Source organism: Equus przewalskii, chromosome 13 (assembly GCF_037783145.1).
Source record: "Equus przewalskii isolate Varuska chromosome 13, EquPr2, whole genome shotgun sequence".
NCBI classification, from domain to species: Eukaryota; Metazoa; Chordata; class Mammalia; order Perissodactyla; family Equidae; genus Equus; species Equus przewalskii.
Window position 1 is genome coordinate 240279 of NC_091843.1, and position 16976 is coordinate 257254.

At 48.3% G+C, this 16976-nt stretch overlaps 1 protein-coding gene across 5 annotated transcripts in view; it reads right to left on the bottom strand.

Annotated features, from left to right (window-relative positions):
• The window catches only part of LOC139075016 (ras-specific guanine nucleotide-releasing factor 1-like), a 26368-nt gene continuing 9392 nt past the window's right edge, over positions 1 to 16976 (bottom strand). For 2 of the 5 annotated variants that reach the window (XM_070568951.1, XM_070568952.1), the window contains exons 4-5: positions 14383 to 14515; positions 10150 to 13435 (exon numbers count right to left, since the gene is read on the bottom strand). In XM_070568951.1, coding sequence (XP_070425052.1) covers positions 14384 to 14515 — 132 coding nt within the window. In that variant the 3' untranslated portion in view covers positions 10150 to 13435; position 14383. Of the gene's footprint in view, positions 2712 to 10146; positions 13436 to 14382; positions 14516 to 16976 lie in introns of those variants that run through there. The other 3 variants (XR_011525008.1, XR_011525007.1, XM_070568950.1) reach the window with 3 other exon arrangements.

Here is a 16976-nt window from a genome sequence, read left to right on the forward strand (position 1 = left end):
TTCCCTCTTTTTTTTTTTTTTCCGAGGAAGACTAGCCCTGGGCTAACATCTGCCAATCCTCCTCTTTTTGCTGAGGAAGACTGGCCCTGAGCTAACATCTGTGCCCATCTTCCTCTATTTTATATGTGGGACACCTACGACAGCATGGCTTGTCAAGCGGTGCCATGTCCACACCCAGGATTCACACTGGCACACCCTGGGCCACCAAAGCAGAACTTGTGCACTTAACCACTGCGCCACCAGGCCAGTCCCTGAATTTCCCTCTTAATACAGCTTTTGCTGCATCCCATATGAGTTGGTATGGCAGGTTATAATTTTTATTTGTCTCCAGATATTTTTTTATTTCTCCTTTAATTTCATCAATGATCCCTTGCTTCTTCAATAGCATGTTGTTTAGTCTCCACATCTTTGTCCCTTCCTCACCTTTTTTCTTGTAATTAATTCCTAGCTTTATAGCATTATGATCAGAAAAGATGCTTGTTATTATTTCAATTTTATTAAATTTATTGAGGCTTGCCTTGTTTCCCAACATATGGTCTCTCCTTGAGAATGTTCCATGCGCATTTGAGAATAATGTGTATTCTGCTGTTTTTGGATGGTGTGTTCTACATATGTCTGTTAGTCCAACTGGTCTAGCTTTTCATTTAATTCCACTGTTTCCTTGTTGATTTTCTGTCTGGATGACCTATCCATTGATGTGAGTGGAGTGTTGAGGTCCTCTACTATTATTGTGTTATTTTTAATATCTTCTTTAGGTTTGTTAATAGTTGCTTTATGAACTTTGGTGCTCCTGTGTTGGGTGCATAGATATTTATAAGCATTATTTCTTCTTGGTGGAGTGTCCCTTTGATCATTATATACAGCCCCTCTTTGTCTCTCTTTACCTGACCTTATCTTGAAGACTACTTTGTCTGATATAAGTATTGTCACACCTGTTTTCTTTTGTTTGCCATTAGCTTGGAGTATCTTCCACCCCTTCATTGTGAGCCTGTGTTTGTCATTGGAGCTGAGATGTGTTTCCTGGAGGCAGCATATTGTTGGATCTTGTTCTTTAATCCATCTCACCACTCTGCATCTTTTCATTGGAGAATTCAATTCATTTATATTTAGTGTGATTATTGATGTATGAGGGCTTACTGTCATTCTGTCACTCGTTGTCCCATTTTCCTGCATTTCCTTTGTTTCTAGGTCAAGTCACCTGTGGCTCCCTGAGTGCCACTCGTTGGCCTGGAAAGCCCTTCTTTCACCCCATCCACTGTGTGAACTCCTCCTTATCCTTCAAGACTTGACTCCAGTGGCACCTCCTCAGGATGCCCTCCCTGACTGTCCATCTTCCCACTCCTCCTCTGGGCCACCACTCTGCCTCCTGCCCATGCCCATCACTGCCTGGAACTCTTTCCTGCACTTGTCTCTTCATGACTCTTCCCCCTTACACAGTCTGTTTCTGGAGGGTGTGGCAGGGTCTATTCTGTGGGTGTCCCTAGAGCCCCACATTGGCCTGGCACGAACAGGGCAGGCGTCAGTGTTGGTTGCATGACTGAACAAGTGAGAAAGGGATGGCTAGGTCCTCCTGTCTGGTCTCCAGGTCCAGCCCAGCCCCTCAGGAGGAGAGGAAATGCTTAGGCTCAGGGCAGTGGAGCCAATTCCTGGACTGTGGGGACACTGCCCATCCCAGGAGAGGTCATTCTTTGGGCCACTTCCATCTTGGGCCCAGTGTAGCTCAGGAGGAGCCAGGAGGCAGGTAGGCAGGCTCTGGGCTGAGCAGGTCATAGGATGGGCCTCAGGAAAGGGCATGGGGGCCACATACATGCTGGGAACAAAACTCCAAGTCCACAATAGACTTGCTAAGGTCAGCAGGGGCCAAAGGCAGCTGCGCAGACAGCAGGAGGTGCTGGTGAGCTTTGCATCTGCCCAGAGAGTCCCAGGGCTGCACAGAAGGAACTCAGAAGGTCCATAGGAGGCAGAGGTCACTTCGAGGGCATGAAAGCAGAAGCTGCGGCTCCCACAGAATGTGGATTCTGAAAAGGTGACCTTCCAGTGCATCACAGCTCTAATGTGTCTGAGTTGGAAGTCAGTCCCTGAGCCACAGAGAGCCTCTAGCTGCCCCTCTCACAGGGCTGTGCCACTCAAACGCTGCTCCCAAGGTGAGCGGAGGCTGAGGGTGGAGGAAACCTTCTCCTGGTGAGAACACTGTGATCATGGCCTCCCACAACAGGCCAAGGATGATGAGCAAGGGACAGAGGGACTGACCCCAACCGACTTCCCCTCGGACACTGAAAATGCTTGTGATTCATGGGGCCAATCAGTGTCTGTCCTCACCCTCCACCCAACTTTCTCCCAAAAGGATATGTCATTGTTTACTATGACTTATAAGAAACACACCAAGGGCATCTGCAAAGGATCATGTTTACATTAGAGAGAAACCAGTAACATCTGCATCCATGTATGTAGATTCCGACACCTACATCTCGCCATCACATTCCTCCAGCAGCCCCAGAATACTCCACGATCACACTGGCAGCCCAACCAACTGGTGGTGTCCCTGAGTGCCACCACTGCTGGGGCCTACCTTGAGGTTGGGAGGAGGATGGGTGCCAAACCCGGTCTCACAAAAGTCTGGCTGGTGTCCAGGAGATCTCACAGCCTTCGACAATCATGTGCCTTTGCTTTCCCAGGTGTTCTCTGTCTCCTCTACGTCATTGTGCATTATCCTGTAGGGAGATAAATCAGACAGGCTCCTGCCTCTCAAGGAGGAGGGAATGCTGGCCTCTGGCCAGACCCAGGAAGAAAGGCTGTGCCCAGAACTCTCAGGTGAGCCTGTGGTCACAAGCTGGAGAGAACACACATACTGAATGCCCACTGTGTGCCAGGCACTCTGTGGGGGTGACTTCACGTCACCCTTCTGACAGCCCAAGGAGGCAGGTGTTCCTATTTCAAAGAGAAGGAAATGGAGGTTAACAGCTAGAAAGCAGGTCTGATTTAAAAGTCTAAACCACACGGAACAGAGATGGCAAAATTGGGAGGAGGATGGGAGGACAGGAAACAAGTTTTCTTCATTACTCTGCCCCCCACACAATTACTGGCCTTATCTCCATCCATAGAACTCCACCCATCCATCTTGCCTTAGGGCCTTTGCACTTGCTATCTCCACCCCCCACCCCCAATGCACTTTATATAGTTGTTTTCTTAATGTTTGGGCCCTGGAATGGCTTAGTTTTGGAGCGCCTGGCAATCCAGCTGGCTCACGGAAAGACTGACTTCAGTTTACTTCTGCAGGCTCCAGCACGTCTCATGGGGAGCAGGACACAGCTTGCCCTTGAATCTGAGAATAAGGACAACTCTCCTGTTTGTCCCTGTCCTGACTGCCACAACACACTCCTCTCCAGGAGGTGGCGCCATTTAACTGCTTTTTTAAAGTAGCATTGGTGGGAAAAAGGGGATATGAGTCGCCCACTTTGCTAAGAGCCTTGCTGAGTTTTCAGGAGTCTTATGAAGTTAGTAATTTTGGCGGGAGGAGCATCTGGAAAAAGTACCCCACCTACTCCAAGAAAACACAAAACCTCTTATTTGTCTGCTGATGCCTCAAATTCTACAATTAAGACCAGACCACCAAGAGGGCTGGTTACAAAGTTACGTGTAGCTTACAAAGTTCTCTCATAGACATTGTACAATTTAAACCTCACAACAGCGAGAGATGACACTGGTTGAGCTGGATCCGTGATTAACGAAATCAGCTTGATGTTGAGCAAGTTATTCAACCCCTCTGAGCCTCAGTTCCTCATTGTAGAATGTCTGAGCACGGATGAAAGACAATGTAGTTCACATGCCGACCTCGTGCCCAGCACATGACAGGTGCTTGAATAAAGGGTAGTGATCGCTGTTGCTATTATCACTGGTCGCAAAGGTGTTATCATAAAAATATTGTCCGTGGGAGATCCAAGATGGTGCCATGAGTAGTCCTCTTTGTCTCTCCCCCTTCGAGTCTACAATTATTTGGACACTTATCACTTGACAAAGGATATCCAGACAGCATCTCAGGACGTCTGAGAGACCCACGCGACTATACATCGGAAGGCGGATGGACTTTCCTCCGGGAGGATGTGGAAATAGGTGAAAACTCTCCGACCCCGACGAGCAGCCTAGTACCCGCAAGCGGCTTTCTTCCAACGGACGCCCCCAGAGGATCTACACACATCTAGGGCAGGAGCGAGCACACAACAGAGGAGCGACGGTGGAAACAGGTGACCAGAACCCTACCTAAACCCCCTGCAATTACTCCTAAACGCAGAGGGAAACTTTGGAGTTGCACACCTGAGCCCGCGGGGAGAGTCTCTCCCCGCCATTGGCGGGGAGACACCGACTGGTGTTCGCGGCACCCAGAGGGTCCCAGAGAGAGTCGCTGAGGGTACGGAGATCTCCCAGCTGCCGTTGCCCGCCCCGTGGGACTAGGGATTGCCGGAGATCTCGGAGAGGACCAGGGCTGGGGGAAGTTTCAAAGGCCGGCTCTGCGACCCGGACAGGAAGCGCCAAAGTTCCGCCCGGGCAGCAGACAAAACTCTCTGTCTGCCATTAGCAGAGGGGCCACGACGAGCATTCATGGCTCCGGGAGAGGCCCGGAGAGAATCCCAGAGGGCGGGGCGACCCCCAGCTGCCGTTGCCCGCCCCGTGGGTCTAGGGATAGCCGGAGATCTCGGAGAGGACTGGGGCTGGGGGCAGTTCCAGAGACCCAGCTTCGTAGCCTAGGGGGAAACCCTACAGGCTCACAGCAGCCTTAGGGAAAGCCTCTGCACAGCACCAGTAGAAGGCACCCAGCAACCAGCCACAAGGCTGGAAGACCCCAGGGCAAAAGCAGCATAGCTAGGTGAACTAACCACAGACTGTAGAAGATGCCAATAGCTCTCCTACGACCCATAGAGGACAAGTGAGATTTTGTGGGTGCCGACAGCAACGGAGCGACAAATATAAGTGATCCCACCCCTGGCTGCTGGAAAAGCCCATAACACCGTTGCAGACCCCAAGGAGAGAGCACATCTAGGTGGGCTGCAACAGTAGGCACCAGCAGCCTGAAGCCCCCCGGTGACGGCCCCCACAGCAGAGGAGGGAATCCAAAGGGCCACTGTGGCTACGAGGAGGGGCCCAGGCCCAGTTAGCAACTGCGGACAGGGTTCCTGGTTGGTGCAGTATAAACAGCTGCTCCCCCACCACAGCAGCTGAAACAAGTGAAAGGAGCAACTAAACTCTATCTCCATGCGGAGGCACAAATCAACAACATCAAGCAATATGAAAAAATACATTAAATCTCCAGAACAGAAAGAAAGTAACAAATACACAGAAAACAATCCCAAAGAAAATGAGATATATAACCTAAATGATGATGACTTCAAAACAGCCATCATTAAAATTCTCAATGAGTTAAGAGAGAGTTCTGACCGTCAACTCAACGAGTTCAGGAGCTATGTCACAAAAGAGTTTGATACAATAAAGAAGAACCAAACAGAAATATTGGAAATGAAGAACACAATAGAGGAGATTAAGAAAAATCTAGATGCTCTGAACAGTAGGGCCGATAATATGGAGGAAAGAATTAGCAATTTGGAAGATGGCAATATAGAATTGCTGCAGGCAGAGGAGGAGAGAGAAGCAAGACTAAAAAGAAATGAAGAAACTCTCCGAGAATTATCAGACACAATTAGGAGATGCAACGTAAGGATTATAGGTATACCAGAGGGAGAAGAGAAGGAGAAAGGGGCAGAAAGCCTATTCAAAGAAATAATGGCTGAGAACTTCCCAAATCTGGTCAGGGAGATGGATCTTCAGGTGACAGAAGCCAATAGATCTCCAAACTTTATCAATGCAAGAAGACCAACTCCACGCCATATAGTAGTGAAGCTAGCAAAAGTCAATGACAAGGAGAAAATACTAAGGACAGCCAGGCAAAAGAAACTAACCTACAAAGGAACCCCCATCAGGCTATCAGCAGATTTCTCAGCAGAAACTTTACAGGCTAGAAGAGAGTGGAATGATATATTCAAAAATCTGAAGGACAAAAATCTACAGCCGAGAATTCTCTACCCAGCGAAAATATCCTTCAAATACGATGGAGAAATAAAAACTTTCGCAGATAGATAAAAATTAAGGGAGTTCATTGCCACAAAACCTCCTCTTCAGGAAATCCTCAGGAAAACCCTCATTCCTGAAAAATCCAAAAAAGGAAAGGGGCTACAAAACCAAGAGCAGAGGAGATAAGTAGAAGGACAACAACAGAGAGTAGCAGCTCTACATCAGAACAGATTAAACCATGGGACGAGAAACAAAGGAAACTGAAGAAAACCGGAAAACAAGACACAAAATGGTAGTGGTAGGCCCCCACATCTCAATAATCACTCTAAATGTAAATGGATTGAACTCCCCAATCAAAAGACACAGAGTGGCAGGATGGATCAAAGAACAAGATCCAACAATATGCTGCCTCCAGGAAACACACCTCAGCCCCAAAGACAAACACAGACTCAGAGTGAAGGGATGGAGAACAATACTCCAAGCTAATAATGAACAAAAGAAAGCAGGTGTCGCTATACTAATATCAGACAAGGTAGATTTCAAAGCAAAACAGATAAAGAAAGATAAAGAGGGACAGTATATAATGATAAAAGGGACTCTCCAACAAGAAGACATAACACTTATAAATATATACGCACCCAACACAGGAGCACCAAAATTTGTAAAGCAACTCTTAATAGAACTAAAAGAAGACATCAACAACAATACAATAATAGTAGGGGACCTCAACACACCATTAACACCAATGGACAGAACATCCAGACAGAAAATCAACAAGGAAATAATAGAATTAAATGAAAAATTAGACCAGATGGACTTAATAGATATATATAGAACACTTCATCCAAAAACAGCAGGTTACACATTCTTCTCAAGTGCACATGGAACATTCTCAAGGATTGACCATATTTTGGGAACCAAAGCAAACATCAATAAATACAAGAGAGTTGAAATAATATCAAGCATCTTTTCTGATCATAATGCTATTAAACTAGAAATCAACTACAAGAAAAAAGCAGAGAAAGGTGCAAAAATGTGGAGACTAAACAACACGCTTCTCAACAAACAATGGATCATTGAAGAAATTAAAGAAGAAATCAAATTTTATCTGGAGACTAATGAAAATGAGAACACGACATACCAAAACATTTGGGATGCAGCAAAAGCAGTCCTAAGAGGGAAATTCATCGCAATACAGGCCCACCTCACTAAACAAGAAAAAGCTCACATAAGCAACCTCAAACGACACCTAACAGAACTAGAAAAAGAAGAACAAACAAAGCCCAGAGTCAGTAGAAGGAGGGAAATAATAAAAATAAGAGCAGAAATAAACGATATTGAAACAAAAAAGACAATAGAAAGGATCAATGAAACAAAGAGTTGGTTCTTCAAAAGAATTAACAAAATTGACAAACCCCTAGCCAGACTCACCAAGAAAAGAAGAGAGAAATCGCAAATTAATAACATTAGGAATGACAGAGGAGAAATCACAACAGATACCAATGAAATACAAGAGATCATAAGAGAATACTATGAAAAACTATATGCCAACAAATTGAACAACCTGGAAGAAATGGACAAATTCCTAGACTCCTACAATCTCCCCAAACTGAATCAGGAAGAAATGGAGAATCTGAATAGGCCAATCACAAGTAAGGAAATAGAAATGGTAATCAAAAACCTCCCCAAAAATAAGAGTCCAGGACCAGACGGCGTCTCTGGAGAATTCTACCAAACAGTCAAAGAAGACTTAATACCTATTCTCCTCAAACTGTTCCAGAAAATTGAGAAAGATGGAGAACTCCCTAACACATTCTATGAAGCCAACATCACCCTGATCCCCAAACCTGACAAGGACAACACAAAGAAGGAGAACTACAGGCCGATATCACTGATGAACATAGATGCAAAAATCCTCAACAAAATTTTGGCAAACCGATTACAGCAATACATCAAAAAGATTATACACCATGATCAAGTGGGATTTATACCAGGGACACAGGGATGGTTCAACATCCGCAAGTCAATCAACGTGATACACTACATCAACAAAATGAAAAACAAAAACCACATGATCATCTCAATAGATGCAGAGAAAGCATTCGACAAGATCCAACACCCATTTATGATAAAAACCCTCAGTAAAATGGGTATAGAAGGAAAGTACCTCAACATAATAAAGGCCATATATGATAGACCCACAGCCAACATCATACTCAATGGACAAAAACTGAAAGCCATCCCTCTGAGGACAGGAACAAGACAAGGGTGCCCACTTTCACCACTCCTATTCAACATAGTACTGGAGGTGCTGGCCAGAGCAATTTGGCAGGAAAAAGAAATAAAAGGAATCCAAATAGGTAACGAAGAAGTAAAACTCTCGTTGTTTGCAGACAACATGATCTTATATATAGAAAACCCCAAAGAATCCACAGAAAAACTATTAGAAATAATCAACAACTACAGCAAAGTAGCAGGGTATAAAATTAACGTGCATAAATCAGTAGCATTTCTATACACTAACAATGAACTAACAGAAAAAGAACTCAAGAACTCAATCCCATTCACAATCACAACGAAAAGAATAAAATACCTTGGGATAAACTTAACCAAGGAAGTGAAGGATCTATACAATGAAAACTACAAGACTTTCTTGAAAGAAATTGACGATGACATAAAGAGATGGAAAGACATTCCTTCCACATGGATTGGAAGAATAAACATAGTTAAAATGTCCATACTACCTAAAGCAATATACAGATTCAATGCTATCCCAATCAGAATCCCAAGAACATTCTTCACAGATATTGAACAAACAATCCTAAAATTCATATGGGGCAACAAAAGACCGCGAATTGCTAAAGCAATCCTGAGCAAGAAAAACAAAGCCGGCGGAATCACAATCCCCGATTTCAAAACATACTACAAAGCTACAGTGATCAAAACAGCATGGTACTGGTACAAAAACAGGTCCACAGATCAATGGAACAGAATTGAAAGCCCAGAGATAAAACCACACATCTATGGACAGCTAATCTTCGACAAAGGAGCAGAGGGCCTACAATGGAGAAAAGAAAGTCTCTTCAACAAATGGTGCTGGGAAAACTGGACAGCCACATGCAAAAGATTGAAAATTGACCAGTCTTTTTCACCACACACCAAAATAAACTCAAAATGGATCAAAGACCTAAAGATTAGGCCTGAGACAATAAGTCTTTTGGAAGAGAATATAGGCAGTACACTCTTTGACATCAGTTTCAAAAGAATCTTTTCGGACACTGTTAACTCCTCAGTTGAGGGAAACAATAGAAAGAATAAACAAATGGGACTTCATCAGACTAAAGAGCTTCTTCAAGGCAAGGGAAAACAGGATTGAAACAAAAAAAGAGACCACTAATTGGGAAAAAATATTCACAAGCCACTTATCCGACAAAGGGTTAATCTCCATAATATACAAAGAACTCACACGGCTTAACAGCAAAAAAACAAACAACCCGATCAAAAAATGGGCAGAGGACATGAACAGACATTTCTCAAAAGAAGATATGAATATGGCCAATAGACACATGAAAAGATGTTCATCATCGCTAATCATCAGGGAAATGCAAATCAAAACTACACTAAGATATCACCTTACACCCGTTAGATTGGCAAAAACATCCAAAACCAAGAGTGACAAATGTTGGAGAGGTTGTGGAGAAAAAGGAACCCTCATACACTGTTGGTGGGAATGCAAACTGGTACAACCACTATGGAAAACAGTATGGAGATTTCTCAAAAAGTTAAAAATAGAAATACCCTATGACCCAGCCATCCCATTACTGGGTATCTATCCTAAGAACCTGATATCAGAAATCTCAAGAGTCCGTTGCACCCCTATGTTCATCGCAGCATTATTTACAATAGCCAAGACATGGAACCAGCCTACATGCCCAGAAACTGATGATTGGATAAAGAAGATGTGGTATATATACACAATGGAATACTACTCAGCCATAAAAAAAGACAAAATTGGCCCATTCACAACAACGTGGATGGACCTCGAGGGTATTATGTTAAGCGAAATAAGCCAGTCAGACAAAGACGAACTCTATATGACTCCACTCATAGGTGGAATTTAGTATATTGATATGGAGATCTGATCGGTGGTTACCAGGGAAAAGGGGGGGTGGGGGGAGGGCACAGAGGGGGAAGTGGTGTACCCACAACATGACTAACAAAAATGTACAACTGAAATCTCACAAGGTTGTAATCTATCATAACATTAATTAAAAAAAATATATATTGTCCGTTATTTTTTCTGGTTATCAGACTGGGGCATTGAGTGGGGTCTCTTCCTTAGGAGCCTCAGTCCCCCCTCCCAGCAATGCTCTTCTCAGAAGCCCAGGCCCTAGCGTTCTTCTGGAAGGAACATGGGACAGGGAGGCACCTTTGAAGGATATGCTAGTTCCCTGGGTAGGGATTCATTCTGGGAAGGAAGCAAAAGTAAGCAGAAGCATTTCCTTTGGTGAGGGTGGGGATTTTGCTGAGGAGGACTGTATGTGCTAAAAATCAAAGGGGAGATTCCACAGTAGCAAAACCAGTTTCGCTGTTAGACACGTGTAAACTGCAGCTGCTCAGGATGAGTGCCAGCCCCAGGCTGGGGTTCGTGTCGATGGACCCACATGCACATGCAGCTGGGGAGGCTCCGGGAAGGCAGCAGGGGTTTCCAGGGCCACAGGCTCCTGGGGGAACTGGAAGCGATGACCTGGGTTATCAGTGAACCCAGGAGATAAGGTTCAGGAGAAAAAGCGGGACAAAGGCCAGAGGTAGGAGAGAGCCAGCCCAGGGGAGGAGCGTTTCTGAGCACAGCCAGGGAAGGTTGGTTACCTGATGGCTTCCTGCTGGGCTGGGAGCTTTCCTCAGTCCCCATGGGAGGGAGAGAGGAGATGAAAGGGCTGTTGTCATGGCAATAGGAAATCCTCTTCTGTGCCACTAGGGCTGGGTTCAGGCCAGGTACAGGTGGTCAGGTGGGACAAACACTGGGGGAAAGCAGTTTGGGGTCTTATGCCAAATACTTTGGCACCCATGTGCCTTCCTCACCCCTGCCTGCACCGGGGCAGGGCATCCCAGTGATGAGGAGCCTCACTGGAGCCCCCAGTCTTCTCCTTGGGGAAATGCACAGGATTTGGCTCCTTGGGGCATGAGAGGCTGGAGTCTCCACCCTGCAATGATTTTTGTTAGTCTGCAATGACACTCTGACTATATCCTCTCTCTGAATGGACCTCTACTCTAGGCCTGTGTCCTGCCCTGGTCCAGCCTGGTCCTCCCTCTGCCCAGCTGGGAGCCGTGGCCTCAATGGCTGCTCTCACTGGACTTGGGAAGCCATTTAGGGCACTGAGTGGTTGGCAGGTCTGGGGACATGACACCACGTGCTGTAGAACGACCCTCCTTTGCAGCTTCTGGCAGCCCATCTCTGAGTACAAGGCTGCTTGTCATCTCTTGGCCTCCATATGGTGGAGGCCCCAGGGCTCAGCTCTTGGTTCGTATCTCGTTCCTGCCTAAACTCACTCCCCTGGTGATCTCACCAGGCTTGTGACTTTAAATACCATCTCCCAGCTGATGACTTGAATGTCTGGCTCCCTTAAACTCCAGACTCAAACACCCTACTCCCTACTTGTCATCTCCACCACTGTTGTCCATCTCAGGTTCCACATCCCCCAGTAAAGCTCCAATGCAGCAAGAAAGACTTCTGCCCCTCCTGCAGGTTTCTCCATCTCGGTTAGCAGCAACTCCAACCTTCTGGTTGCTCAGCCAAAAGCTCTGGAATCACCCTTGACTCCAATCTTCTCCCTCCCCACATCTAATGCATCAGAAACTCCTGTCGGTTCCATCTGCAAAACACATCCAGAATCTGACCCTCCTCCTCGCCTCCACTGCCACCACCTGGTGCAGGCCACTGTCAGCTGCTGCCTGAACTGTTGTCGGCGCCTCCTCCCTGGTCCCTCTGCTTCTGCCCAGCACAGGAAGGTCCCCCTAGGCTTCAGGGACTGAAAAAGGGGCAGCTGAGGGGCCTCAACTAGAGGTCTGGGGCCTCCGACACTGGACAAGCCACAGGCTTGTCCACCCATGACACTGCCTGCTGTTGACTGGAGCCTTGGGCACATGAAGGCCCGTCACCCAGGACCCCCTGTGGGGCTCCTATACCACAGGTTTTGACACCTTGACACTGGAGAACAAAGGATTTGGCAGAGAGTATCTGTGAGTCCTGGGGCAGATCCCTGTCCTGGCAGATGGGCCCACGTGAGTGCCCAGGGTCCTTCCTTGAACCCCCTCTGTGCCAGGGACAGCACACCACCCACCACACCCCACCAGGTGCCCACTTGGGCTTGAGCTGTAAACTCCTCAGACTGCTCCAGGTGGGGTAGGCTGGGGGTCCCCCAACCCTCACCCCTTAGAATCCTAGCCTGAACAGGAGCTTTTACCATCTGGGGCTCAGCAAACTCCCACTGAGGAGCATCCTAAGCCCTGGCCTGTGCACTGGTGGGGGCGCAGGGCCGGGCTCACCCGCGCAGCTCCTACAGCTTAGCCTCGGCATCATTCAGGCTGTCGGCTCAATGTGCTCATGAAAAGTGGGCCAGGAGCTCATGCAGTGTCAGGATGTGCCTGGGATCTGCGGCAGGGAAAGGTAGGGGGACAGAGGCAAGAATGGGGAAGGATAGAGGGACAGGGAGACAGAGGCAAGGAGAGACAGTGATGATACAAGAAAGAGACAGAGCAGCGATGTAGAGGCATAGAGAGAGAGAAAAAGGGGGAAGAGACTGGTTCTCTCAGCTCCCAGCACTCCTAGAGCAGGGCTGAGGACGGATACCCACAGCACTTCTGATCCCAGACTCTAACTTGGAGGATCCTCAGGGTCTTGTCTGGGACAGGAGCCCAGAGCTTGAGGCTCTACCCCGGCAGGAGACAGGGCCTGGAGGTGAGCTCAGGACCAGGAGCTCCCCTCATCTTCCCACACTGCCTGCTCTGTGGAGCTGGACAGCCCTGCGGTCAGCCGGGTCAGGGGCTGGCTCCAACCACATTCTCCAGGCAGCCCAGGGCTGGGGGCTGTTAGGGCTGTGGCTTCCTCCCAGTTGCGGCCTTCATTGCCATGGGCCCCCAGCAGGCTCCCCAGGCATGCACCCTCAAGAACAGCGCTGGGCACCACCTGGAACATGGGGTCAGTGAGGAAGGTCTCCAGCATCCTCTCCTCACAGTTGGTTTGGCCTCCTGGTGCTTCAGCAGATTGTCACAGTCGCTGTTCACTTGTAGTGGGCCAGGATCTTCAGGCTGTACTGGTGGCTGGGGAGCAACTCCTGATAGATGTTGAGCATGGGCAGCAGGATATGGAACAAGTCTGCTGGAAGAAGGGGAGGTGAGAGGGCAGCCAGGGGCACCCTCGGGGAGACAGAAGCCCCACAGGCCCTTGGCTCACCCAGCCCCACCCAGGGAGGTCAGGCCCAGGTTCAGACCTCCCGCCCCAGAGACACCCAGGCCTTTGGGGACAACTCTGGCACCACTGCCCTCTCCAGGGTCAGCTAGGTGGCCCCAGGCATTGGGACCACATCAGAATCATAGACTTTTAGAGATGAGGCCCTCTCTAGTATGACACCTGTGTATTGGAGGGTCAGAGAGAGCTGTCATGGGCGCTGCGGTGTGCCCCACCACCTGAAGGGTCTGAAGGGCCACCCCAGCTCCAGAGCTTTGGTGGGGTCGGCTGAGGTCCCTGTGGTAACTGCATGGCAGCTCCACATTCCCTTTGGCCCTGGCTTCCCCAAGAGGCCTCCCACCCAGAGTGTCCTGCCTGTGACAGAAGTGACCCATCCAAGGTCATGAGGTGAGTCATTAGCTGGCCTAAGTCCCCCATTCCAGGGCTTCCCCCCAACATGACATGTCTTCCTGAGTCACTGTCCCTTCATCTGTATGTCCCTTTGTCCACACATCCCTATCCTTCCAGCCTCCCCAGGTCCAGCAAGGTGGGTCTTCTGTTGGCCTGCTCTATCTCAACCTCCTGCCTTCCAGCCCCCAAAAGCCCAACCAATCTCCCCAAACCTACCCTGCGATACTTGATTGGCAGGGATGGACCCACTGAACCCTCTGCTTATAAACCCCATTAAAAAAGAAAACACTAAACTCTAAGTGGGAGCTCTTACACAGGGCATTCAACTAACCGATGGACAGCACCATCAACCATGCAACTACAGAGAGCGCAGACCTCGCCTCTCTAGGGCTGCTTCTTATTGTGACCTTGGAGAAAAGCAGGGCTCCTTGACTTCAAGAAAACAAAACAAGTGTCCAGCTCACCCTAGAAGCCTCCGTGGCTGGAGGGCAGGGGAGCTCTGGAGAGTCCGTGTCTGGCCTCAGTCGTCCCTTCACCTCCCTGAGCCTGTTGCCTCATCTCTATAGTGGAGGTGACACTAACATCCACCTTTACCTCCTGAATTAAGAAAGTGAAAAACAAAAAGGTAAACTCAGTGTGAGAGAGGTGTGATGCAGGAAGTCCTGCCATGCATCCCTGGGGCAGTCAGGGTGGTGCAGCCAGCTGAGAGCAATGACGCAAGGTGTACGGAGTGGGAGCCTTGACCGTGTTTATACCCTTTGTGTCAGTCATTTTGCTTTTGGAAACCTGTCCCAAGGAGACGCACTCTCATATGGAGAACACTTCACATGCAGAGATGAGTGTTTCTAGTAACAAAAAGCTGGAACAAACAGCTTTAAGAGCCAATGATGGGAGATGGCTGTGTGGATGATGGCATGTTCACAGGTACTGGAGCATTATACAGCCATCAAAAAGCACAATTTCAGCATAAGAAAACACTTGTGCTATAATGTTAAGTTAAAAAAAAAACCCACAGCAAGATTCAAATTCTATAAGCAGTATGTTTGCCATTATGTAAATAAAATGGTAAGGAAAAACCCAAGATCTATGCATAGAAAAAAATTGGAATAAAACACACCAAAGTGTTTACAGTGGTTATCTTTGGGAAGCAGAACTATGGTTGATATAGTTTTTAGCATTTTGTACATTTCTGGATTGTCAAATTTTCTCAAATTGGTACATATATATGATTTTTAAAAGGGAAAAGTAGGAGCTGACCCAGTGGCATAGCAGTTAAGTTTCCGTGCTCAGCTTTGGCAGCCCAGGGTTCGCAGGTTCAGATCAAGGGCACGGACCTACACACTGCTCATCAAGCCATGTGGTGGCAGTGTCCCACATACAAAATAGAGGAAGAGTGGCACAGACATTAGCTCAGGGGCCAATCTTCCTTCCCAACAAAAAAGGGAGGGGAGTAGATAAGAAACTAAAAATATATTGCTTCCTCCTAGAAATACAACTTTTGCCAACTTGTCTTTCCTCTTCTGCTCCCTCTAAGGGATTCTGTGGGTTTGTACGGAGCCACTCTATTATACTCTGGGAGCATGAAAGCGCTGCCCGCCTGGAGGAGGGACTTCTCAGGTTGCAGGGCAGGGACAGTGGGCAGGAGGGGCTGGCTGCTCACCCAGGCCCAGCATGGGCCAGCAGGAGACAGGGCCTTCGGTCCTTGGTACAGATCTGGTGCAAATGCATGATGGGCTCACCGACAGGGAAGGCACAGGGCAGGCTCCAGCCATGGAGTTCCTGCCCCTCCAAGGGGCCCTCACCTCCAAGTCCAGCAGAGCTGAGGGGCCCAGGGAGAGGGCAGGGGCTGCCACTGCCTGTGGGACTCTAGCAGGAAACCCCTTTCTCAAGTGAGACCTTATGTGAAAACCCCATCAGCAGGATGGACTATGTAATCTGTGGGGCCCAGTGCAGAACAAATATGCAAGACCCCTTGTTAAAAAATGACAAAATTTCAAGATGGTGATGGCAGAGCATTAAACCAAACACAGGCTTTTCTAAACACGGGAGTTGCACGCCCAGGAAGCTAGCAGAGGATAGGAACTGCTCTGGCTGCCAGCCTTCCTTGCACCCCCAGTTCCCACCTGCTGGGAGTGCCCCAGGGCTGGCCTTGAACCACATAGAGGAAGCTAGAAGGACTCTGGGGGTCACCCATTTATGGACAGGAAAACTGAGGCCCAGAGAGGAAGGGTGAGTCCTCCCAGGAGTCAGGGGCAGCCCCAGCCTGGCAGCCTGTCTCCCCTCTCCCTGGATGGTCTGTCTCTCAGCCACACCAGAGGCCCCTCTCTGGTTACATTCTCCAGGGGTGCTCTCTGCTCCCTCCCTCTGTGATGACCCAGCACTTTGTCTGTTGGAGGCCCCCCCACCCCCCGGTGTTTTCCACCTAGGGGGGCTGTCATGGGGCCCTCCCCTCTCCCAGCAGTTTGTGCCCTGAAAGCAAACCCCTACCCTGGGGGCTCAGTCTCTCAGTACAACGAGAGCAGGGAGTGGAAGGTGCTGAGTGGGCACAGAGACACCCCTGAGCTGTTTGGACACACGTCTAAAGAGAGCAGCTCAGGAAATCACAAGCATGCCACAGAGCCAACTCCGCTCCCTGCTCCCTTTTCAGAGCAAGTGGATTTGTCCCCTCAAGGCCACTTGCTGAACCACAGAATGAACAGCTCTGACAATGGAGCGAATGGAGCACTTTGAAAGCAAAATGGGACCATTACCCACTCTCCACTTCCAGTTTGCTAAAATTACCCCGGGCTTGTGCTTGAAGAGCGGCTGGAAATATCTAACGAACAAATATTCAGTGTTAATACAGGCTTTTTTTTTTTTATTCTGAGAACCTTTGCACACTGAAATAAAAGCTGATTCTTTGATCTGAACTCCAAAGGGCAAAGGGAAAAATAAACACACGACACACACACACACACACGCAGGCTTGCAGGCTCCGGGAGAGCTCAGAGACACAAGGATGCCAGGTCAGCATCCTCACTGCCCTGATGTTACCACCTCCATGCCAGTCTGCTTCCTC